Source organism: Lonchura striata, chromosome 11 (assembly GCF_046129695.1).
Source record: "Lonchura striata isolate bLonStr1 chromosome 11, bLonStr1.mat, whole genome shotgun sequence".
Lineage (NCBI taxonomy): Eukaryota > Metazoa > Chordata > Aves > Passeriformes > Estrildidae > Lonchura > Lonchura striata.
Window position 1 is genome coordinate 10,065,200 of NC_134613.1, and position 26,807 is coordinate 10,092,006.

The 26,807-nt window shown below is 40.8% G+C and overlaps 1 protein-coding gene across 1 annotated transcript in view; it reads left to right on the top strand.

The window, feature by feature from the left end:
- The window catches only part of THSD4 (thrombospondin type 1 domain containing 4), a 244,824-nt gene that overhangs the window by 16,595 nt on the left and 201,422 nt on the right, over positions 1 to 26,807 (top strand). The window contains exons 2-4 of the mRNA XM_077785884.1: positions 3,744 to 3,850; positions 7,751 to 7,820; positions 21,765 to 22,168. Coding sequence (XP_077642010.1) covers positions 3,822 to 3,850; positions 7,751 to 7,820; positions 21,765 to 22,168 — 503 coding nt within the window. The 5' untranslated portion in view covers positions 3,744 to 3,821. The remainder of the gene's footprint in view (positions 1 to 3,743; positions 3,851 to 7,750; positions 7,821 to 21,764; positions 22,169 to 26,807) is intronic.

Sequence of the window (26,807 nt, forward strand, 5' to 3'; positions counted from 1 at the left end):
AAAATGAAGTTGCCTTCATACATATGTGACTCACCAATGTGGAAGAGGCTAAAAGCTCAGAGCACTTCTGAACTTGGTTGGGTTACTGTCTGTTTCTATAAGATAAATCTCACATTCCTGTTGTGAGTTAACATAGAGGGGCTTGGATTGATTAAGTAGGTCCTGTAGATGCTCAGATGTTCAGAAATTTCTGTTACAGCTAATACAAAGATGCAGATGTATGTGTTGACAGGACTTACAAGAAGTATGGATTGATGCTAAAATGACATAGGAATTCATGGAAGTGAAATACCATCCACTCTCAATGCACAAAGGGCACAGTCACATGAAAAACCACGTGTGAGTAGTCCCATGATAATTTAGAGGTGGGGATAACATTGGCTTGCTGCAAAATTTCAAACCTCTTAGTAGGAAGACATTTCTTGAAGTTAATTAGCTGAAGGGTAATGCTTATCTTTGATTTCTCAGAAGATCTTTCTTCCTATTTTCTTAACTTTCTGTGTCTGTGCTGTCTGTCCAGATAATTCTGTGTATTGTGTCATTAACTCTCTGAGAAATTGTTTTTTGTCCTTATCAGCAAATTTCTGTGATTGCCTATGAGCCTATTAGATTAGGTTTTTTACTGGCCATCCCCACCCATTTTTTTTTATTTTCTAATGGTGTGAGAAAGAGTCTGGGTAAATGTCAGTAAATATCAAGGGATGGTTATGATTGGCTCATTGCAGTAGGCTAACTGCTGAGACAGCAGCAGCAGTTGGAAGGTGTTACAAGCACTCACCTGCAGTGTGAAAGGGGAGGAGACTTTAAGCAGAGTCCTTTAATAATTTGTGACCTAATGCAGAATTTATTACATGCAATGAATCACTTCTCCCTTTCATTGTCACCCCTTGGTTCTGGAGAGGTTTGTATTCTATCCCATCCTGTGAGCTTGTTGGTTGGTTTAGCTAGGTGGTTTTCTGGGAGGGTGTGTTTTTGTTGTTTTTTTTCCCCTCTACCCAGTTTCAATCAAAATAGATCAATCTTGTTTTAATCCAGCTTGGAAGTGAAATAGGGAACATTGCTGAAAAGTCAAATGTTCTAATGCAGTGGAGAAAGCCTTTTTGACTCTGTGAAGTAGAAGACTGTGGGTTGTTCCAGTTAAGAAATGAATATATATTCTGCTGTATGCAGGGTTACTAGAGTTTTTGCTAGAAAGATCTATAGTGCTTTTCAGCCCCTTCTGGGAAGGCAGTTTGACTTTTACAATGCAAGACTTATTGAACACAAGTACACTTCATCAGGCTTTTGAAAGTTTCCCTGCCAAATCCATGTTATTCAATCCCAGTGTTAACTGTATAGCCATTTCAGGTATTCATTTTGCCCTGGATCTTCTGGAGGGAAAATGATTGTCACATTTGCACATTTTCCTATCAAAGACACCACTGCCAAAATGACGTGCCTTTCAGTAGGCTGTAAGCACCTAAGCTCTTAAAGTCACTTAAATATTTAGCAGTTTTTACACTATGTGCTACAAATGATATTTCAAAAGAAATGCATCTATGAGTTGTGGTAAGAGGTGTTTTGCAAAAGGCATTGAAATGCAGCTGAAAGTAGAGTTAGTTATGCAGCCTGCCATTGACAATGAAGATACAAATGAACTGAAAAAATTGAAAACACATGCATGGACTTTAGGCGCTGTTTTTAAGAACAGCCTCCAGAAACACTCTGGTCCTTCTCTTGTTTCTTTGCAAAACTAGATCTATTGTATTATCTTTCCTGTTTTTCAAATGAGGTGCAGTTTATAGAAGGGATTAGTGGAGTGTACATTGCTTTTTCAATGTTTTTGTATCCCATAGCAGGGTTCTTTTCAGACTGTGTCACTCCATACAAGGTTGTTGGATGAAAAGATTATTATGGAGTGAAAAATCTGAAAGAGAGTACATCTGGAAAAAACCCAAGATGATAAGAATATGAAACCATGTTGGTTACAATCCATGTTATAGACAGATCCTCCATCTTCAATAAGTGATATAAACAACTATTGTACCTCAGTATGCCTGGTAGTTAAGAGTCAGGTTGTAGGCAGCGAGACATTTATTTCCTTCTCAGTTCAGAATTAGTAAATGCTGTGTTAGGGGATCTGTCTGGTGGTGGTGCTGGATGTGTAGACTTGTCTAATGTTTAAAGGAATGCAGCTTTTACTGAAAGTGCTAAAATCTCAAATGGTGTGAATTGTTGCAGGAGATCCAGACTAAAAATCTGTTTTCAGAAGTGCTTCCCATCTTACAACAAGCCAATTTTACAGTGTTAAGTAGTGAAAATGGTGAAGAAGTTGGAGAAAACCTCCGAGATCTACTGACAACTGTGAAGCTGCAGGGGAGGATGAAGTTTAGCTCAGCCTTAGTGCTTTCTTCCTCAGGACTAACTCAAACCTGTTACATATGGAACTTTTGTTGTGGTACTTTCCCAAGTACTCAACTTTTAATGCCTTCCATTTAAAAAACTAAACAATCAAATCATTAATCAATTGTGGAATTCTCTTTTGATGATGTTACAAGTATTTTGGGGTTTCCTAAACCAAATTTGTTGTTTGATTTTTAGGAAAGGATGGGGAATATGTAAACTGTCCAGTTACCTGCAAGCAATCTGCACTTTCCTAGAAGCAGGATCTGTACTTTATCTAACTGCACATTTCTTACGTTCTTGTCAGTCCTGTCCCGTTCTAGGCAGTTTTCAACTATCTGGCTGTCTGACAGAAATGGAGAGCTCTTTATCTGTGAACAGCAATGTTCTCTTGTTTCTCTTCACTCCACTGCATTTCAGCATGTAACCACTTGTAAAGGGAAAGATACAGACAGTGGTTGACCAAGTTTTGAAATGTATGATCTATCTTCTAATAGTGTTTTATTCCCTCTTTTCCTCCCTTCTTGCCACTCCCCCACCAGCCCTTCTGATTTATGTTGTATTTCTTTACTGCAAGGATCTCTTTTCCACTTGAAAATCCTGGTGCATTTTAGATGTCCAATATATGATTTCAAATTTAAGAAAATAAGAACTTCCCAGAGGTCTGAACATTTGAAATTATTTACAAACAAATGAAAGTGCGTTAGGGTAATCCTCCCAAGGGCTGGTAGGGTTTCTGTGTGTTCACAGTAGGCGTGATGCACTAATAGTACTTAGAAATAAGGATCAGTTAACTTTATATTCAGAATACAGTTTAACTGCAGATTTCCTCCTTGACTATGGGCAAGGCATTTAACTTCATTGTGGGCAGGTTTTCCATCTGTGGTAGAGGAAACAACACTGCTCTTCAGGTTTTTTCTGCAAACTGTGTAAGTACTCACAGTCATCCTTGCATTGCTCTTAAGGTGCAGAGTATATTAATAATATTACTGTACATTAGAAGTTGGTAACCAAGTTTCATTTCTATGAATTTTTTTAACAAAAGACTTTAAATGAGATTGTTTGCTTTATTGTTACACAAGTATACCAAGAAGGCAAATTAAAAAGGCAAGTAAGTCTAACATCAGATTTGCCTTCTTGGGAATCAAACCAAGATTTTGCATCCCGCAGTATTTCTGCAGAGCACTTTGGTAATATTGAAATCCTGCTGCAAAAAAACGGTGTGTGTGTTATTTCTGTAACACACACTGGATATTCAGTGTAAGTAGAGATGACTAATGTAGATTTGTATGCAGTTTTATGCAAATCCTGGGAAATACTGAATAAGCAGTATTAATTGTTTTTCTCCTTTCTTTTTTTAGGATTTGTGTGTGATTTTCATTGTGCTGTACCACAGTGAAGAGGTATTTTTCACTTCAAGATACCTTGCATTAAAAATCATGGTAGACAGTTTAATAGTTTCTTTGAGGTAAGTGATGCAATAAAACATTTAAAATCTTATTTAATATGCTCTTAACACACTGCAGTAAATTTCAATTTGGTGGTCTCTTGCTCTGCTGTTAAAAGTGTCTGTATCGTAGGAGGGTAAATAGAAATCTGGTCCCAAGACCAAATACTCAAGTATATGCATACCAGACATAGCATTCTTTGGTGATAGTGAAAAAAGAAAGTTCTCAGTGTTTGTTCATGCTTAGAGCATCTGTTAGTGTGTGCCAGTGTGATGGTCTATATTACTGGAAGTTCCTGTGTTTTTTGATGAGGCTGTACAATTACAGTCACTGGGCTTAAATTGCTGATTTACGTTTTAGTACCTGTGCTGCAATTCATTCACGGATTTGTCTTATGCATTCCTGAAACAGTTTGCCAGTGGGCAAACATAGGAAAGACCTTTCAAACAGCTTTTCTAACAAAGGAAACATTCAGCTGTTTCTAAGCTGGTCTGGCCGGTTCTGTCCTGTCCTTGGGCGAGCAGATTCAGAGCAGACAGGCAGCCCTGGTGCCACACAGACACAGGCTGACCTCCTGCAAGAAGACAGCTGAGTGCTCTGTCTTTGGGATGGAGTCACTGTGACACCTCTGCTCCAATCTTGCTTCTCCTGAGTTTGAGACATCAGTATTTGAACTGCAATTTTGGCACCTTCCTAATATGCCAGGGCAGATTTTCAATCAAAATGGATCTGTCACACATTACTGGCACTACCAGCATTATCTTTCCCCTTGAAAGATGACCTGCATAGCTCCTCCCAAGCTGTCCCAGACTTGGGCTGTTCAGTAGATTTGGGAGGAAGTTGGGAATTTTAGACAAGAGCCATACTGCACTAGTCAGTACTGATCACCTTATCTGGACAATCCACAATTGGCCATAATATTCCTCCATAAAATGTAGCTACTAAGGGATAGCAAGATGTGAGAGATCTGCTTTGGTACCCTCTAGCTTCATTCATGCAGAGCTAACACTCACTGCACTGACTAGGAAGAACTCTGAGAGGTGTTCTAAATGAGGTGCTAAATTGCAATTTTTTTCATGCTACTCCTACAATAGACCTAATATTGCTTTGCTTTGTGCTGGTGCCTCCAAACCTTTCCCAGCTGTTTTTATATATGCTTGTATTTAAGTTTCTATTTTATGTTTTTATATTACTGGCAATTGGTGTTGCCAGTAAAAGAAAGTGAGAGAGTTTAAAGTCTGACTTTGCTTCACTGGGTGCTTGGCTCCAAACAGTGCCTTAACTATGAGAGCAGGGGATGTACCAGCAAGGTTCCTAGAGGCCTGATTTATACAGCCATCAACCAGCTGCAGCTGGTACCTCACCTGTTCAGGTATATTTGAAAAGTTTGGCCTTATTTTGAGAAGCCCTTGTTCTTTTTGACTTTTCTGCATTGTGAGGATACCTGAACCAAACACACTGAAATTGGAGAAGCCTATTTTTGTAGCTTGGGAAGCTTAAAGTTAGTCACGCATGACAAATAAAAAAGCCTGGTCCAGAGAACTTAGCCAAAGCAAGCTGCTGAGGGAAATAACATTAAAAAAATTAAATTGCCACACACTGATTTGAAGCTAGGGGCTTACCTCAGTATAGTTTAAGTATTCCTGGCAAATTTCCTGTGTGTTTGAAATAGTTGCTTGATACCATTGTTTCTGACTGATCAAATTGCAGATACAGAAGCACATTGAAAATCTATCTTTATTGTCCTTGAGCCACATACATACAGATGGTGATTGCAGTGCAACCTCCTTAAAGAATGGTCAGGAAAAGCCTGGCACAGAGTAACCACACATATACTAAAAGTTTACTGTTTAGAACTGAAAACTTTAATCTGGTAAGTAATTTGCTTTGAAGATTACAGTTCTCATTCAGCTCACAACTCACAACCTTGTGTATGATTTCAGAAGAATTTACACATGGAAATCTGTAGACTGTCAGACTGATCAGAAAAATCCTGTCCTGATGAGGATGAAATCATTAATTTCCTTATGGAAAGTCTGAACTTTTTTTTACATGCTCTGAGGGATTATAGGGAACAGAAGCCATAAGGGAACAGGGGTGGGTAGGAAGGCTCTGAAATGGAAGTTAAATATAATTTGCAGAGGATGTAGGCTGGGCCTATCAGATACTGCATTCCACCTACTTAGATGCTTGTCATTTTTCATTGAGAAGAGCTGGGAGATTACTTAAACACTTAGAAAAGAGATAGGCAGGTGAGCTGAAGATGGTCTTGATGCTTTGATTTTGCAGTTTGGAGGTCTGATTTCTATTTCTGCCTTTGATTTCAGAAGTGATTTGCAAATCAGGTTATTCATTTGTGCCTTTGGCTTCCATGTACCACTTTGTGATTGGTTCCTGCTCTGAACTGCATGTTTTGACTCCTGCTGTGATTTCTTTGTAGTGTCTTACACTGGCTCTGATTTCAGCCACCTCCTCTGTATTTTGTTTTATCACCAATGAACACTTTGTGAAATATCAGACTTCCTTCTAACACAATTTTTAAAGGGCTTCTTTTTTTTTTTTTTTTTTACCCTAAAATGATGTGGCAGTAAAGAAGTAATGACTTTTTCTAGCCTTTCACTGGTTTATTGCTTTGATAGAGAGGGGCATAGATGGTGAGGTGATCATAGGCCATGTGCAATCAGTACTTACCTAATAGTTTCTTTTGCAGTATATTAACAAGAACAAACACAGACTACACAAGATAAACATTCTCCCTAGCAGAAGAATATTTGTATTGGTGGTAATTAAATGCTTACTATTAAAAAAAAACCTTTCTCTTTAGGAGGTCTGTCTCAAAAAATACCTGAAACAATAAAAATTTTTTAAAGGGTCACTGGGTAGGGAGCAAAGGAAGGAATAGGAAATGCAGCTGTGAATAGGAAATGCAGCTGGATTTTGTCTGGTCTGTTAGTTTGCAGATGTATTTTATATCCAAATCCATCAGTTTTACTTCTGCATTGAAATTCAGCAAACCATTAACAGCTTTCCCCTTTATACATACTCTTTGTAGACTGAAAAATCAAACTCCTGGTACAAATAAAGACACCTTGATCTTATTTGCCATACCTGTCCATGTCTTCTGGTGAAGGGGCTTGTTAGAAGGAGACAAACCAGTCTCTGTTGCAAATTATAGTAAAAAAATGACTGAGCTAACTGTGCCTAAGTTGTAACAGGCTCCTAGGAGTCACTAAAGGGGTGAGGCTTGACAGAACAGTTTGTTTGGGCTTGGTTCCCATTATGACTCCTTTCACACTGAAGATGTGGGGACTGGGGCGATGCTTGGCTGCTTATCCTGAGTCTCTGGTGGGCTGTGTTTGCTGCTTTCCATCTTCTGTGCCCATTAGGTTATTCAATTTTCACAAGTGTTAGGCAGCTGGGGAAGCACCTATTTTCTGTTCCCTGTGTGCTGAAGGTGGAGTGTTCATCTGTAAAATGAGGAGGCAGAGGTAGAAGCAGATGTGGTCCATAGAATGTGGACCACAGAATGTGGGTGAATTCTTACTTAGCACTTTAGAAAACTTGCAAAGCATATGCCAGTTTCACACCAAATGCTGAGGAGTTAAAATGTGCACTGCCAGGAATTTTTAAATTTAAACATGAAGTTATATGAAATACCATCAATGGATTCTATTTGGTTCACTTTTGCTTTATAGCTGGACAAATCTATGTATGAACCTGGTTCATACGTTCAGGTATGAGCCTGCTGTGAACAGAATTTCATAAGAACATTTCATACACTTTAGTACATCTGCTTTGGTTAGCAATGGTATTCATGTGTTTACATATCTTCTTGCAGTGTGAAGCCCTGTAAGATGTTGTAGATGTGTGGTTTGTATTAGTGGTAATTACCTGTTCTGTTTCACTCTTTGCCTTTTCAGACTTCTCAGTTCCCTAGCAGTGCTGGGATTTCAGCTTGTCATCCCACAGCCTTCAATTGAACACAGAAAGGTAAGCATTAGAAACATTCAGACTTTGTGTACTGAAAGGTAAATGTGAAAGCATTAGAGGAAGATGTGTAAAGCAATGCAATCTGAATAAATTTCTGGGAATGGCTTCTGTTTGTGCATATGAGGCTTTTTGGTTTCTTTTTTTTTTTTTAATGAATATATGTGTGGTTGAAAGAGGCTCATCATGGTTACTTAGCTGAGTAATTGTATAGAGTATTATAGGTCATAAATAGTTACTAAGGCTTTGGAGCATTTTCATCATGCAAGACATGGAAAAAAGAGTTCCTGTGGGTGAGAGCAAACATGGAGTGAGTGGAGAACCACCCAGTTGCTCACAGGCAGCTCTTTCTCTTGCAGAGATAGAAGTGTCTGAAACAGAAGCTGGACCCAAACCACTCTGTTGTTATTCAAATTGCTAGAGATTGGAGCTGGAAACTGCTGGAATTTCCTGTTGTGCTTTTGTGGATGGTTCACTCATCCTAGACATTGGCATCTCTAAGCAGGCTTGCAGCCTGCACACTTTTCACCATGCTCAGCATTTGGGAGATCTTGGCTGGAATCCTTGGGTTTTGCACTGCTTTTCAGGAAAGTAGTGGACAATTTGTAGAGAAACAGAAAGCAGCAGGGATTATCCTTAAGAGATTTTAAAATCTTACCTCTGATGCAAATTTGAACAAATTCATATTGTTTATTCTAAAAATTGGAAGACTGGTGCTGGAGGAAGATATAACCTTCAAATACTTTTGAATACTAAAATGAAGGTTGTTTTTTTCTGTTTGGAGTAGATGAGAAGAAACAGATTTAGACTGAGGCAAAGGAAACTTAGGTTTGACATTATAAAACACTTGCTATGGTAATGATATAAAGAAGATTATATTGATTCAATAATATTTAGAATTTCCATGATGTAGGTCTCTGTGAGTGTGTTGGACAAATGTTTATTTGGAACAATGTGCAGGTGTTGCTAATTCTGCCACAGACGTGAGGCAAGACCCCTTGAATGCTGTTCTGTCCCTTCACACTCTCATCACATTCACTTCATATCAATGTTGTTCTCATATCTTAATACCACTTGGTATCTCATATCTATTGGTATTCAAACACAACCAATTAATTACTGAAGGTATCAAATAACCTGTTTAAAAACAAGTTTGCTTTTTACTATAGGCTTTAATATAATAATCCAGGATGTGTATTTTTTTGAAAACTATACTGGTAGAATGACATAAAAGACAAGTTTGCAGGGTTTGATTTTTTTTTTTTGTGCATGTGCCACTGTCTTTAGGGTAAAAAGTGATTTGGACAATAGCCTCACAGGTATGGACTAGAAACCTGAAGCTGTCTCATTGTCAGAGTTCCAGAAGAAGACAGAAGTCCTGTTAACTCCTTGTGCAGCCTATTTGTAAGACAAGTTAAATAAGGTCAGCAGTGATGGGGTCTGAAACTGGCACAGTCCAGTCTGCAGCGAGCTGTCCAAGGGCTCTATTCTAAACTGCAGGGCAATTTAGTATTTTTGCCTATCTTTCATCTCTTTTGTTGTGCAGTTGAGATGGTCAGGCTGCTGCTCTGGTTTCAGTATTCTGTCTGATTAGATATTCTTTTGTAACACTGACAGTGGAGAGATGCTTCAGTCCAGCTTCCAAATGGCCTTAGGGGGAATAAATCTACTAACTAAAATAGAGTAACTCAGAGAAACAATTGCTTCATTCTGGGAAGCCCCGGAATTAATTTAGATAAAATCAGATTCTTTGTTTTCAATTGAATGAGAAATGCCACGGGTCTGGAGTGTGTTCTATACTAGTTAAAGGGACTTAAGGGCATGGTAACCACCTTGGAGACATCCCTTTTACTGAGGACAAGGCACAAGTTTCCTAGTGACAATCTCACAGGGCCCCAAGGCTGGCTGTCATTCTCAGCTCTTACCCTAAGGGAAAGGATTCTATTCATGCCAAACTGTGTTTAGACTGGAACTCTGTATTTATTACACTTTTCACAAACCTTCTGCCCTACCTATAAGCTCCATGCAACAGGGGCTGTTAGTAACTCTGAAGGCCAAGTCAGATGTGTTTCTGAGTGTGAGTTCTCAGCTTTGTAGCTCTGGAAGCTCTATCTATTCTTTTCCTGCAGTAACCCCACCATATATTTGCTGACACCTGTGTATTTCTGGGTGGATATCTCTGCTGTTTGGCAGGGTTCTTTCTATCTGAGAGGAGCTCAGTTGTACAGAAAGAAAGAAAGGGAGAGGAGGAGGATGAGGGATCTGATGAACAATTTTAACAAAACACTCAATAATGAAAGTGGTGTTTGCTAACTTTCATATACACACTCATAGGGTACAGTATGGGGAATCAAAAAACTAGAGCTGAAGTCTAATGAAACATTAGACCATACCCCAATTCTTATTGTGTGTTTATTTTGCATTAAGCTAAGCATGATTTAGCAGGTTGGTTCCTCAGATGCACACACAAAAATCTGTTTCTGGCATAACGGCATGAGACTGATAGCTAGAAGAATGAGCCAAATTACTTCCATAGCAGGAAGTGCACATATTGGAATTAAGACTTGGGGAAATGACAAAAGCAGAGGCTGGGAAGGGAGGGCTGTGTTCTTCCTTGCAGTCTAGGCAGGGTGAAGCTCTGCCCCATGGTCAGCAGTGACTCAAGTGTGTAACTTGTCAGGATTTGCTGAGCTGGAACTCAGCTCCTGCTAACAGAACCACAGCAAAGTCACTGGGGTCTGCCTGGCTGGGCTGTGGAACTGAGCTGGGTTGCACTGGAGAGGCTCAGTCACCGTGGGTTTGCACAGCTGCTGTTCCTTTGCAGCAAATGGTTACAGGTGTCACCCCTTCTTTTCTGGCAATGTTTTTGTTTATAGGATAACTGCTGTCCGTTACGATTGTATTTTCATCCACATCACTTATATGAAACACTTCCAGCTGCAAGGGAGTCCGTATTTCTCTTGCAGTTTTTCACTGGTCAGTTTATCTGCTTGTCTTCAGCACAGGTGCTTGACTTTAACTGTGCAGATATACATCTGCTCCTTTCATAACCTTTGTTATGAAAGTCTTTCTAGCTAATGATGCTGCTATTCTAATTGCAGTAATCCTTAGGAAACAGGAGATGTGATTTAGGCCATGTGAAGACTTTCCCTTTAAAATTAGCCTTTTAGTACAACAGACTATTTAGAACAACAGCTGAAAGAATTTTCTTACTATCTCTGTGTTGTTACTAATTCCCTGTCCTTGATGGTGGGGATTAAAGTGGTTAGGAAATAAAATTCATCTTTGTCTGGGGAAAGGAGACAGGATAAGGATACATTATTTTATGGGAATATACTCTGAAAAATCAAGGCCAGTGTTTTTGTTGCTTTTAATCTGCTTTATCATGGACCTCTCAACTTTTATTTTTATCTTTAAATTAAAAAATACTGACTTCTTTATGCTTAGAGCAGGACTGTGTTTTTCTGGAAGAAAATATTAAAATATCACAGTTCAAGTTGGATTCCAGTGCAGGTGAGCTTTCAAAGTCATAGATAAGTTTTTCATCTTCTTTCAGAGCAGTTCTGCATGCTAGTTCTGTCCAAGCTTTGGATAAGAGTGGGGATAAAGACTAGGAGCTTTTTGGATTCACAGATGAGTTCTTCTGTTAGGGAACGTTGCTTTCTGTTTTATGACAGCTTGTCCTCTCTGCTTCTGGGGTGATCAATTGGTGCATGACTCACCGAGAGGTCTGGGGAGCTGTTACAGCACTTACAGAATAAATAAAATGTGTATTTCTACCACATGTGGATCCCAAAGAATTTTTCTAAGCATAGAAATAAATAGAATGGCAACAAATTTGTCGCAGTTGTAGATGGCTGACCTTGATGGAGGAGGCCAAGGGTAATATAAGCTTAGTGACCTAGGCCACAAATGGTAGTGAATGGTGAGGAAATACTTCTAAGAATAAAGAAGCCTAATTTGTGATATAATGAGGGCCTGATTGTTATTGTCTTTACCTTACTGTAAATGAGAAGCAATCCTACCACGGATAAGGAATGGTTGTATAGAAGTGGTAGAAGTGAGGTCAGGACTGAGCTGTCTGTTACTTGAAAGCACTTAATGGTCTCACAGAAGAGTGGAAAGGAACCTCTTCCTTAAAACACTAATCTCCCAGAGTGCAATGGAGGTGGTCTTGGTGTGAAAAATTAGCCACACTTGGAGGAAGCTTCAAACTTTGTTGGCACAAAAACTGTTCTGAACCTTTTTCAGAGCTGTTTACTTTCTAGACTATTCAAATAATGTTAAGGTTTCTTCAGATGTGGTCAGAGTTGGTTGAAGGGGCAGTTAAGCTGTCCAGGCATTGTAACTCCCTTCAGTGATTTGTGAATACAAAGGTCTTCTATTTCCAGGCTTTTTAGCCCTTTAATCTTCACAGGCACAGATGTTCAGACAGAGATTTTATACAAAGAACTGAAAGCCAAATCGTTTAAGCTGGTAATATTTACACTTACCACGTACTGTAAAATTCAATGGTTTACTACTCCTCTGATTAAAGGCTTCCAAAATGCACTGAAGGATTAAAATAGCTGAGCACACGAACTAGGCAGACGTGTACACATTGTGTCATGATGTTTTGTTTGGCCTCTGCTCCATTTTTCTGCTAGCCTTGAGAGAAGTTATCTGCAAGTGTTTTTTTTTTTGGCATGGGGAGGGCTTGGTAAATTGTTTTTTATCAAGCCACCAATGTCCCACATGTTTCTTATAAGAGGGATAAGAAATACAGTTGTTGGAAATGAACATATATATAATGGATTGTAAAGCCTTGCTGGTGGGAAATTGTCATAGCTATATCAGTATGGACTTTATTGGAAATCAGCTGAGCTAATGCTGGAAGAATATTCCCTTAAAATGCTTAGATTGGTGACAGAATTAAAGGACTTTCATAGATCTGTTTACAACACTGGCAGGGAAACATAATAATGTTATACTTGAACAGGTTCTAAAACTAAACTAACATTTCCTCAGCCCATTCAATATTTGGCACACTCTGCCCTGGGCAGCAGTTCAGGTCTCATATCTGGGAGTCTGACTGATTTTGTTTTTACACTCTGGAAATTTTAAGAAGGTAAAGTCCAGCTCTTACTTTGTGGTTTGATCAATTCTATTCACAAAAGGTGAGTGTTCATGAAGAATGTTGTGTTCATCTCATCCCAAGTATGGCCTATGCATTTTAAAGGGTATCAATATACTATTTCACTGGTGTTTTGAATCTTCAGTCAGTCTGAGCCTGGCTGTGGTAAAAGCTGCATGCATATCCTTTGTGACAGGCTGTGCCCTAATGAAACATTTAATTAGTCAGAAGTGTAAGATAAAGAAAGTGCAACCCTGGAGTAATGGAACAAATAAGGAGTCATGTTTTCCAAGTCCCTTGATACTCCTTTGCTAACAATAGGGACAGTTTGGTGTCACAGCGTGGGTTATCATGTGTGGGGTAATGAGAAGGACCCTGGAAGAGACAGTGAACCAACACCTAAAGCCTGAAGGGTTTTAGGGAAAATTAACAGAATTTACAGGGGCTCTTTGCTCTGGGAAGCACAGGACAAAGAGGGTAGTAGCAGCTGGAAGTAAGACATGCTGGCTTCTGTTAATTCCACTTTACATCCAGTGTATGAACATGGGTTAACTCAGAGAATCCCACTGGTAGTGTTTTTCTGAGCAGGTGATAAAATGTTCTTCTGGATACAGTTTCTTTGCCTTTGGGTGAAAGCTTTGCCTGTTATATCCGTTTCAGATGTATATTTAGAAATATGATGTAGTTTTAATTTGTTCATGAGTCCATTTCCATTGTGGGCATTTACCCAGAAAAAAGAAATTACTGGATAATATGTTAAAAATTAAATCTATGAAATCTAATAACGTTGTATCTAAACTGAAACGGTAAAAAATATCAGAAATGTCTGACTTGGTTTAGATATTTCCAAGTTGAAAGCTTGCCATTGTCTTGTTCACCTTTTCAGTTTTGAATTTGGATTGCTATAGCATGCTTAATATCTACAGGATACTTAGTAACATTGGCTAAGGCTATAACAGCTTAATTATTTAGCTGGCTAAAAGGTATATATGTCACCAAGCATTATAATCATGATTACTGTGAAATTCCATCATTGCTTCATATTTGGGGTATGGTATGCAGCACTGCATAGCCGTGTAAGAATGTAGGAGTGGAAAAGGTGCTGAGAATGAGGAATTCCTTACAAAAAGAAATTGAACAGATTAAGACTGCTGAATTTCAGAAAGAGATCTTGGAACTGGATTGTGTTAGCAATTGCAAATCAGACATCATAGCATGGTGAAGGAGAATACAAAATGATCATTCTTCAGTTGTCACTAAGAAAAATCTGGGAGACATAGTGAAATGGCCAGGCTGCATGTATGACCAGAGCAAAGAGAAGCACTTTCTCAATATAAAATGTACAATCTTTTGGAAGTCAAGACTAAAAATATGCTAAAAAATGTATTAATTGTATTCATGGAGAATAAATTCAGTAGTGGGTATGAAAAACAATTGCAATATAGTGTTTAGCTGAAGGAGGCCCTTAAATTACTGTAAGCAGAAGGACCCTGAACATCTCTGAATATGTCCTGGTTCTTACACTGTTTCCTAAAGTTTTGCTTCTTCCACTCAGTCAGAAGCACAGTACTGAGTTAAATGGGCCTCTGATCTAAGCATTTTCCACCCCAAAACTTTTCTGAACAGTTAATTTGTATTTAAGCTATAGTTTAACAGTATTTAAAATTAGGGTTTGTCAGATCACCACTGTGTTGTCTGCCACTGTCTTCCTGCACAACAAGTTACATTTTAAATAGTTGTGGCTTTCAGTTCAAGTGACATTTCCTCTTCAGGGACATTCTTGCATAGTATAGTTTCAACAACTGCTGCTGAAATCCTGAGATGTGGATCTTATTTCTAAATTCTGACAGAGGCAGTACTAGAAATTGGCACAGGATTTCTATACCTTGTATACTCATACTTTTTGCAGAATTTTTGACTCAGGATCAGAATGATGGGTGATTACAATGAATTAAAGATAAACGATTTTTCTATTTAAAATGTCATCTATATCAGCCTGCTGGTAGAATGTTTAATTCCATATGATTTTAGGAAAAAAACCCCAACAAACTCTTATAGAATAAAACCCATATGTAGTGCAGCTCCAGTGTACAAAAGTGACAAAATACAAGAAAACTGGGGAAAGAGAACAGAAAGGGATGCAGAGTACTGGTGAGTAAAGGAAGGTGTGACCCTGAAAGTACCCTTCTGAAAATCCAGCCTCAATTCTGTTTGCCACTCACTGGTCAAAAGGTGGCAGGCTGGAAGATATTTGGTAACAGTCATTATGAAGAAAATTTCTCATTTAAGGAATCTTTGATAACAGGAGTTGATACAGTTGTAGAAATTGCAAGCACTTGCACACCAGAAAACTTGTCTTTTCTTTACATTGTTTATTGCACAGCTGCATGTAGTGAATGGTATTGTGTCCACTTCCAAACTTCGGCTTAAAACAACTGAAAAATGTGTAGGAAAGAAAGAAAGGGGGAATTAAAGGGAAAAAAATTGAGTAGAGCAAAATATTTGGTTGTGACTAACTTGCAGTAAATAAAAATCTTGGTGGTGTACTTATAGTTAGAATGAGTCTAGGTCTCCTAGAGAAGGAATCACTCAAGAACTAAGGGAAAGTAGATTAAATGGGTTGGTTGATCTCTATTTATGGGCTATGTGATTCTCTTAAAGAATTTACTCTCATTACTTAATTTGGCAAGAGAAGTTCAGTTTGCATTTCACTTATTCCCCAGTGCAGGCTCAGACTCTTCATTTCAGAAAGTGTGCTTTTAATGGGCAGTTCTTAAAGCAGGGACCTAATGTCAGGGATCTCTGAGGATGTGGTGTGTCCGAGAGGTTCTGAAACACTTCAGCTGAATCCTGTAATTTCACGTGTAATTTCTTGGCTATATCACAGAGCTGTGGCAGAATTTCTTCTTGGTTACTAAGTTATCTGGAAATCACAGGATCAAAGGAAGGGAACCGGCCTGTGAGTGCTGTAACTCAGCTCCTCTGCCCTGGGGAAGGGTCACTAACACCTCGTTTTCCTGATAGAGCTTTAGGATTGCTCTCAGTGCTGCCGGGATCTCCTCGGGCAATTTGTTCCCGGCTTTGTTTGCCTTCTCTCTAAGCAGTTTCTTGGTTTAATTGGGATCACCTTTAATTAAATTTAAATCCGAATGGTTATTCATGTGTTGGCTATAAACAACACACTCAACACATGAGTTTCCTGCAAAGAGAAAAGTAACAGCTCATTTTTATGTTCTTCTTTAACTAGCTGGATTAAACATTCTTGTGCTGTGTCTACAACTCTTTCACTCTGAGGATTAGGGGGTGTGAAATTATTTTACATTGCCTTCGGTCATACGAGCATCATTTTATCTGAACCAATTCTTGCTGCAATGAAGTTTGGCAGCTGGAAGGTTCTCTCCGTAGCAGGTTGACACTTTTCACTATTCAATTTCTATTTCTGCAAAATGGTACATTTCTTATGTTAGTGAGAACCTGAATTGCTTGTAGGTTACAGTTTTTAGTTGTTGCCTGCGTGAGTGTCTTTGGCATTTAAAAAAAAACAGGTGTACTGAGAACCATTGTAGGAATGATTAAGTAGTCCAAACAAGTGAAACCTTGTCTGATTACAAAGAAGTATTAGTTTTATAGTAAGTAAATTTTACTGCAGACTGAGTTCAGACCAGAAAAGTGTCTCTGTTTGTAGTCATTACAATTTTATATCTGAGGTGGAGCACATTAATTCATAGTGTAAGTATGGGCAGTGAATATTCACTGGAAAATTCACAAATTGAAGAATAGTTTGTTTAGTTGGTCAAAGTGCGAGCCAGTGGTGTTCTGTTACTGGATATGGAAGCAAATTTAGCAGCCAGAAGGACCTTGCTGCATGTTCTCAGTTTGACATTATGTGGTATTAGATTGTACAGGCTCTTGGATATTAAAGGTTGATGCCAAATGGGGTATGCACAGGAAAAAATGCATTAAATACAGGGACATCGGCTCCTGTTTTCAAATGACATGGAAGAAATGGGTAACATATCACACTAATGCAGATGCTTTTTATTAATCAGGAGTTATAATTAAATGCAGTTTTTTCTGTGGTTGGTGATGAAAGTGTGATTGCAACCTCAGATGGGGGAACTGTTTCAGATTATGTAGACCACAACTGACTATGACACAGCAGCAGCACAAACCCTGTGCTGGCTTGCTTGTTGCACTGTAATGCTGTATTCCAGCCATGTTTCAGCCCACGTTCCAGCCCAGCCTGTGTGATGAGGAGGGTGTGCTCCCTGGCACACTGGGGCACAACTCAGTTACCACAGCCTGGTGCCCGTGATGAGACACCCAGTGTGCAGATGGAAATCTTATACAATATACAATACAATACAATTGTTATACAACAGTTATACAATAGTGCTGTTACACAATAGTGCTGGAGGTAAAATCATTAATGGAAGTTATGGGTTTAGGTTCTCATGCTGTGAAGGGGGAAAAAGAGACAAGACAAGGCTGGCTTTCTGTCGTGGTTTGACACGGAAAGATAATTTTTTCCGGAAGGAAGAGGTCAATTTAGATATTGACCAATTGAAAGTAGACACGCCTCTGAGAACACAGAGGGGTTGAAAGCAGAATTCCCAGGGGAACTCGCTCTCTTTGGTTCCGGTCAGCGTGCAGTGCAGACCTCCCCTGCCCAGCCATGAGCTGGGTGGGGGAGGGGAAGCCCATGGCCTGAGAAAGGTAGGCCGAAAGCCCTAAGGGTGGTGAAAGGATTGGAATCGGGCTGGCCCCTGCAGATGGAAGGGTGGAAGAAATCTGGGATGTCTCCATTTCCCCCCCACCAGAGTTCCTCTCCCGAGAGGGAGAGAGAAAGCCGCAGGGAAGGAGGAGCGGGGGGAGCTACTGCAAGGTGCCCAGTCGTGTGGGAGTTGCTGAATGTCTGGGCATCGAGCCATCCTGGGAGTTCGGACTTTTAACCCTTCCTTGAAAAATGAAAGCTTTGTGAATTTTCCTTTCCCCTCCTCGGTTTGAAAGAGAGGAAGAGGGACACCTTGGACCCTGGGATGGGATGTTGGAAGGAAGAATTCTGAATGGAAGGGGGACAAGGAGTGGCTTTTGGCTGGACTTTTCCGTGTTAGCCACAACCTGAACCAAATCTTCTCCGTCAAGAGAGACTGTGTTTTGGGAAGATGCCAGTGAGTCAAGAGACCTGCTTCAGCTGAGAAAAAGACAAAAGTGGAGTGAACAGAGAAAAAGTTAGGGAGTTTGTGGTGGCGCCCCCTTGCCCTGGAAAGGAAAAGAGAAGAGAAGAGAAGAGAAGAGAAGAAGATCTCTGTTCTTGAGCCCTCGGCCCCAGGGGAAAATGGGGGGGACTGTGGTCCCAAACAATAAAAAACTGAACTGTTATTTTCTCCCCTCTTGGCAGGGCATCCTTAAAAGGAAAAATCCTAAAGGCAGTGACCATCCATGCATTGGTGGTAAGAGCACTGTGCATAGAAAGGAGAAAGGTCACCATGGCAAACTTTTTCTCCGGGCGATGCCATGTGTGACATGGAAACACAGGATGTGGAGCTGTGTTTTCTTGGGGGGTCTGTGGCACAGGAGAGACTCTGTTCCCTCGATGGACTAAGTATCGTTTGTTTAGAGGGTGAAAACCTGATTGGGGTCCAGATTGTGTCTCACTGTGGTTTGTTAGAGTTGGGTGGTGGGGGGGGGAGGAATGTTTTGCAAGGTTTTCATTTGGATCTTTGTGGTTTTTTTTTCCCCTCCTTTAGTTTTCTCTTTTCTTTTGTAGTGGTAGTTTAATAAAGTTTTTTTCCTGTTATCAAGCTTGGGCCTGCTTTGCTCTATTCTAGATTCCACTTCACAGCATTCAAGGTAGGGATCACATTTTCATAGGGGCACTGGCATTGTGCCAGTGTCAAACCATGACATTTTGGTTCCCTGACCGGGAAAAGATAAGATAAGATCAAATAAGATAAGATAAGATAAGATTGTGATAAGGTGAATGCTGTGAAATGAAATCAAGAAGAATAAGAGCAAAGCATGTGTTGGGTTTTGAAATGAATTTGAGTGGAGATTTAGTGTAAGTTGCTGTTTTATGTAGAATGTGTTGAATGTAATTTTGATAATGATTTTTTTTTTGTAGTCTGTGTTCTCAGAGGCGAAGGGTGGAATGTCGTGGTTTGACACGGAAAGATAATTTTTTCCGGAAGGAAGAGGTCAATTTAGATATTGACCAATTGAAAGTAGACACGCCTCTGAGAACACAGAGGGGTTGAAAGCAGAATTCCCAGGGGAACTCGCTCTCTTTGGTTCCGGTCAGCGTGCAGTGCAGACCTCCCCTGCCCAGCCATGAGCTGGGTGGGGGAGGGGAAGCCCATGGCCTGAGAAAGGTAGGCCGAAAGCCCCAAGGGTGGTGAAAGGACTGGAATCGGGCTGGCCCCTGCAGATGGAAGGGTGGAAGAAATCTGGGATGTCTCCATTTCCCCCCCACCAGAGTTCCTCTCCCGAGAGGGAGAGAGAAAGCCGCAGGGAAGGAGGAGCGGGGGGAGCTACTGCAAGGTGCCCAGTCGTGTGGGAGTTGCTGAATGTCTGGGCATCGAGCCATCCTGGGAGTTCGGACTTTTAACCCTTCCTTGAAAAATGAAAGCTTTGTGAATTTTCCTTTCCCCTCCTCGGTTTGAAAGAGAGGAAGAGGGACACCTTGGACCCTGGGATGGGATGTTGGAAGGAAGAATTCTGAATGGAAGGGGGACAAGGAGTGGCTTTTGGCTGGACTTTTCCGTGTTAGCCACAACCTGAACCAAATCTTCTCCGTCAAGAGAGACTGTGTTTTGGGAGGATGCCAGTGAGTCAAGAGACCTGCTTCAGCTGAGAAAAAGACAAAAGTGGAGTGAACAGAGAAAAAGTTAGGGAGTTTGTGGTGGCGCCCCCTTGCCCTGGAAAGGAAAAGAGAAGAGAAGAGAAGAGAAGAGAAGAAGATCTCTGTTCTTGAGCCCTCGACCCCAGGGGAAAATGGGGGGGACTGTGGTCCCAAACAATAAAAAACTGAACTGTTATTTTCTCCCCTCTTGGCAGGGCATCCTTAAAAGGAAAAATCCTAAAGGCAGTGACCATCCATGCATTGGTGGTAAGAGCACTGTGCATAGAAAGGAGAAAGGTCACCATGGCAAACTTTTTCTCCGGGCGATGCCATGTGTGACATGGAAACACAGGATGTGGAGCTGTGTTTTCTTGGGGGGTCTGTGGCACAGGAGAGACTCTGTTCCCTCGATGGACTAAGTATCGTTTGTTTAGAGGGTGAAAACCTGATTGGGGTCCAGATTGTGTCTCACTGTGGTTTGTTAGAGTTGGGTGGTGGGGGGGGGAGGAATGTTTTGCAAGGTTTTCATTTGGATCTTTGTGGTTTTTTTTTCCCCTCCTTTAGTTTTCTCTTTTCTTTTGTAGTGGTAGTTTAATAAAGTTTTTTTCCTGTTATCAAGCTTGGGCCTGCTTTGCTCTATTCTAGATTCCACTTCACAGCATTCAAGGTAGGGATCACATTTTCATAGGGGCACTGGCATTGTGCCAGTGTCAAACCATGACACTTTCCAAAGCTCATTTTGAGGTAGCTGCACTAGAATAGGGCTGGAGAGGTACAGCAAACATGTTTGTGGACAGTGCCTTTTCTTGTCTCCCAGCTGAATTGATGCATGTGTGTTCTTGTTGGTACAAAGCTTGTTCAGAGTACTAATAACCTACTTAAAGGATTCTCATTTAAAAGAATGTTCTGCATATTAATACATGTGAGACTCAGATATTGGGAACTTGCTTAAAAACTTGTGATCCAACTTGTTGGCCAAGAGAAGCAAGAGAAAAACTGTAAGTTTGAGTACTTTGCTCAGTGCACAATACTGAGAAATCCTGACTATATCTAGCTCCAAGAATGGGTAAACCTTGGAGATGGGGATGGGTGATTGTAACCTCCTGGTTGTGCTGCTACCTTTCCAATCAAAAGGTCAGGGTGTTTAAAATATATGCCTTGAGGGGTTAACTCTCCTTGTGGAAAGACCCTGCCCTTCCTAATCCTTCCTAGTGTCCTTCATGAGAAGGGTCCTCTGCCTTGGGGGCTCTTTCTTTCACTTGCCTTGTGCTGCTGAGTGGTGAGTATGGACTAAGTGGCATTGAACTCCAGACCAAGGATTTATCTTTTACTGAGATTTCCGTGCATGTGGGATTGAGTGGATCATCCTGAAGTGGTAATGTGAGAACTGGGGTAAGAGTGGTAACTTAAGTGTTAACTCTAGGAGCATTTTGGGTTGGTTGGAAATCAACCTGTCCTCTTACATTATTGCCTTTGTAAAAGGTTCCACATTAGATGGGAGTTCCTGAAATATTATTGCAACCACCAGCACTCTCCATTGTTGAAGTGTCAGAGTGCAGCAGAGCAGTGAGTGTCTGTTAACCCAATTTCATTACCAAAAATGACCTTATTTCCTGCTTTTGGTAATATTAACACATTTCCAAGCTTTGCATCATGCAATTTTTCCATTGCTGAGAACAAAGAAAATCTATTTTTATCCAGACAGTCCAAAAGGAAAACCAAAAAATAACCCAACCCAAAAAAGCAAACGAACAAAAAACCAGCACAAAACCCAGAACAAGCAACCCCAAACTTTTTGTCTCCATGTTTGATGGCTGTAGGAGACCTCCTATACTGGCAGTCCTTTGGCAGGCAGGGAATAAGACGTGTTACTTCCTATGCCATTCTATTTCTCTCGTGACTGCGGAGCGAATGGCTGAACGCCGGGCTATTCGTGCTCCCCTGTTGTCGCAGTGTGAATTCCGGTTGCTAAGGCTGTGCGTTGTGTCCGCAGGTTCCGCAGAGGATAGAGGAGCAGGGCGATGCCCCCGAGGACGGCGGCGGCGGCGCGCCCGGGCTGTGGGGCAGCTGGGGCCCCTGGTCCGCCTGCTCGCGGAGCTGCAGCGGCGGCGTCATGGAGCAGACGCGGCCCTGCCTGCCCGCCTATTACCGGGAGCGCGGCTACCGCCGCCCGGGCCGCCACTTCCCGGCCGCGGACCGCGCCCTGCCCCGCCACGGCGCCCACCACGAGGACCCGCTGTCCGCCTACCCCGGCCACGTCATCTCTGCCATCCGCACCTCCGTGCCGCTGCACAGGAACGAGGAGCAGCCCTGGGCCGCGCTGCGGAACAGCAGCCAGGGCGGGCGGGCGGCGCTGCGGGGCAGCCGGCACTCGCAGGGCGCCGGCCCGGACAGGAGGTACGGGCGTGCCGGGCTCCTGCGGGAGCTGGGCTTTGCACACCGCCAGGGAGCTGTGCAGCCACACAGAATGGCTTTTACAGTGTTTACTGCCTTCTGCCTTACTGCCTTCAAGGCCCTCCCTCAACTACTTACGTGATGTCCAAAGGCAGATGGAATTAACCTACCATTTAAGCAAATTATTTCACTTCCCTTTAAGATTTGTGTTGTGATTTATTGAGAGGTTTTTCCTTTTCTGCTGCACTCTCATTTGACATTTCCATTAAATATCAGAACAAATAACTGTTCTCTAATTGTATTCTTAACTTCAGTAGCCAGCCTGTTATTAATTGGTTAAAAAAACTAACTTTTTGTGTAAAGGATGGTCAACTATCTGTTGACTTTAGTTCTACTCAACACTCTAGTTTTGCTTTGTATGTCTATTTGTTGCCTCTTTGTTTTCTGTTTTTTCTTTTTTTATCCTACCACCTCTTTTAGCAAAATTTCCTGTTTGTTTAATACATAAAGTATTTGAAACACTATAAGTTTTTATTAATTTAACAGTAACAGTCTTTAAGGCTGGGTGAAGCTGTGCTGTTACAAGTAATTCCAATTAATTTTCCCGCTGTTGGAGAAACACTGCTTTATCCACTTAGATACCAATGTATCAGATTTGATTTTTTTTTTTTTTTTTTTTTTTTTTTAATATGTGTGAAAGGAAAATAGATGTGTTTCCAGTCTGGAGGCTGAGCAGAACAGGCATGGAGATCCCCTTGGATGGAGCACTCCTTTAATGTCTGTTCTCTCTGTCTTTCCTCTGAATATGTATTCCAGCAGCTCTCTGATTCTTTCTCTCTCAGCTCTCTTCTAGGAGATGCATGAAGAAAAGTTTTTTGGGGTAGATGACAAAAACACCCAAACCAAGCAGAACCCAGTCCCTGCCCACAAACATAACCAAAGAAACCTTCCTTCATGGCATCTGCATCTTTAAGATTCCTAGTGAAGCAGTCAATTGTAATTCCCTTTCTAAAGATATTCTTCTGTCCTTAACAGCCTAAGAAAGAATATTACCTTGAGGCAGTATTCCAGCCTGACTGGAATAAGACAGTAGATCTCTGTTGCTGCTGATAAAGACATTCTCAACCCCTGCAAGAAACTCTGTCCATATAAAAGAATACTTGAAAATACAATTAACCTGTTAAGCTCCTGCCTGTCTCAGTGAAGCAAGAGTTTCAAAAATTGGGACCAAATGTTCAGATGTTGATCTTCTCTGGTGTTGCCAATTTCCTTCATCACTGGCTTTGTCTTTGTGTCAAACCCATGCAAATGATAGCCTAGACCTGCTGAATATAAATTCAGTGTGGCACTGATGGTCTTACAGAAGCTCAGGGAGTGCCAGAGACAGGATTAGTAGTGTTAACATGAATGCATTGAGACAAAAGTTGTATTTTATTTTTTCTGTTTTCCTACTTAATAACTGGCTGTAATGCACTTCAGTTCTGGGCTGTGCAGTGTGAGAGCCCCAGGTTGTGGTGCATGGCTGGGTTATTGCTGGCACTGAACTGTCAGCACAAAGCCATCCAGAGGCTCTTTGCTCTAGCCCTTGGCACCTCTGTCTCCCAGGGAATCCCAGCTGGCCTGCCTCTGCTGCCTCTGCTGGGCTTCCATCCCCACTGCTGGGCTGTCCCTGCTGCTCTGGTGGCCTCTGCAGGCCAGCACAGGCTGGAAGGGTTTGGAGCAGTCACTGCAGGATTGGCTGGAACATGAGAGGATGGTGAGCAGAAAATGATACTGACTGTGTGCAGAACTGGAGCTGTGGTATTTCCTAAGAAATGCCTTGCTATATGAAATATTAAAATGCTCACTTTCCTGTATGATGGAGGTGTTTGCTTTTGAAAATTCTTGTGCTTTCCTAAGCACAGTACAAGCTTCTGTACTACAGTTGATTTTCCACCCCCACACACTCTGCCCCTTGGCAAAAGACTGGATTCAAGGTCAGTGTTTTAATCTTACTTGCATAATAAGTTATTTCCATCTTGTGTTAGGAGTTCCCTGGTGGCTTTAAAGCCTGTTGTATTGCATAACTTTCAGATTCCTTGGTGGTGACTGTAAAAACAGAATGAGAACAAAAAATGTTATTTGAAAATGGAATCATTTTGAATGACAAACCTAATAGTTTTCCTTGATTTACAAAATCCAGAGTAAAAACTTTCTTTAAAAAGGAAATTACTGTTCCCATCAGGTATATGGAAAATGGATTTCAAAATGTGAGTTACTCTACACATAATTTTTATACTGTAGAACTGTTTAGTGTTCACTAAAAGGATGATACTGGAAATTCATGTCAGTCTGTTAAATAACACTTGTGTTTTCACAATTTGTACAGTCAGTGGAAACTTTTTGGGGTATTTTTATTTACTGTACTGAACTTTTTCTGAAAGCTGTAATTTTAGCAGACTTCCATAAAACAATAAGAGAGGAATGGACATCTGTGACTGAGATAAGCTCACATTGATAACATGGTAAAATGAAATTGGATGGCTGCCAAGGCAAAGACTTTTGACAGCAATAGCAGCCCTATACAGCAGACCAGTGTGTTTGTATCATTTACCAGCAAGTGGAAATGTTCTCTGCCTGCTTCCAGGCAGCTGACAAAGAAATTATTAGTTTTTTTTAAATCAAAATCCAAAATAGAATTTGTATATAACAAAATTTGCTATACCTTGTCTTGAAGAGGATATTCACATTTTCAGCTTTTGAAATTTACTTTAGTTAGGCATTAGAAGTCAAAACTGCATGAGAAGTTCAGGGAGAGTGAGGTTTGAGGTACCTACAATTAGAAGTCTGGTTTAAAAAATTTCAGTGCTCCCCTATTTAACTCGGTGAAGTAAAAAGGTTCTTGCATGTTTGAAATGTGTTAATTGCAATCACTGTTTGTACACTGGCAAAGGCAGGGAGCTTCCCCACCTTTGAAGAGCTGAGTTTCCTGTAGCACAGACTTGGTTTGTTATTTTTTACCTAGCTAAAGTGCATGAAGCACACCACACACTAAGACCAAACAGGAAAGAGGAGATAGTGAAAAAATATTAAAGCATTTAGACATCTTTATTGAGAGGCACATACAGAAAAGTAATAAGGGCATGCAGAAAGATAAGATGCTTTAAGAGAGAAAGGAAATCTTGAAGGAAATATTATTCATGGACTAGGTTTTAGTACTTCTTAAATGTTGCATTTTTAATTCTCTGTTTTGGTGATGGAGAAGACAGAACCACAATTTCTCACCAATGTGTTGAATGTAGGATGTTTACAGCTGCCAAATTCACTTTCTCTTCACCTAGGCTTTGGTGGCAGAGCAACAAAGCTCAGTGTCCACTTGTGTAAGCATGATACGTACTTTGTATCTGGGGTCATAGGAGCAGAAAGAAAAAAAACTACAATTATCACCAGAATAATGAAATAACTAAAGCATTCTTGCATAAATAGTGCAAGTTAAAGAAGTATGTTAGTAAGGAAAGGGCTTCCCTAAAGCAGTTCTTGTGTATGTGGAAGAAGAGTGAGAGGAAAAATTTGCAGTGAGGAAATAATCCAAAAATCATCAACTCACATGGCTGTAGCTCTGGGTCTTTATTCTGCTGCCAGCAGCTGACGTGCAAGTGTGCTGTGCTGCTCTGTACCCTGCATAGGGTCACTTTGCATTTCTGGGCCTTTGAGCAATGGAAAGGAAGAGTGCATCATTTAATGTCAAACCAGAATTTCCTCTCTGAAAGTATTTCTTTTGCCCACTCCCAAAGATGCTCTGACCAGGCAAATGTAGGTCACTCTGCTGGCAGGGCTACAGTTAACTTTTAAAAGGACAATTCTGTTATTTCCTTAACCAGTAGTCACAGTGTTGTGATGCAATTTCTGTGACCCGTGCTAGTCAGTTTTGATTCCTAGAGGTGGAAAAATGTGTGACTGCTGGACCTCCACGTTCAAGAAGGTATTATTTTCTGAAGTTGTGAGGCTTTATATTTATTGGCATGAGTGTTTGCTTTTCTTAGTATCTGGAATGAAACCCAGCTCAAGTACTTAGCTACCCCTGTTTTCATTAAATCTCTCATAGAATGAAAATGTGATGGAGCCCACTGTGGTTATTAAAGCTTATTGTGGGTTGGTGTGTGTACAGAAGGAAGATAGGAAGAGAAGGGTTGGATCCCTTTGTTAGGACAAATTTTCCAGAAATATCTAAGAGCAGCAGTGGTAATCAAGGAATTCATGTTGGTAGCACTTGGTGGATGTAAAGCTGTGTGAAGAAGGTGTTTATTTTCCTTCTGAACAAAATTCTGGACAGGATCTAGTAGCAATAATGGTCAAATGAGGTGTTTCTTCACAAAATGAGTAGCTAGTTGGGATGGTTGAGGCCTCAGGTTGACTTTTTGCTGACACACTTCTCATCAGGGCATTAATCCCCGTGACATGCTCTAGGTCTCATTATTATCAAATTAATACCAGTTTTTATTATGCTACTGCAAGCATGCTTTGAGTGGGATTACCAGAAATAACCCCCTAACACAATGCTGTTATTGCAAACCACCTGAGTTTTCTTATTCTTAATACTGACCATTTCAACCCTTCCTGAGCTGGGCACACTGAAGGAGGGGAAGTGAGAGCACTGCTGCTG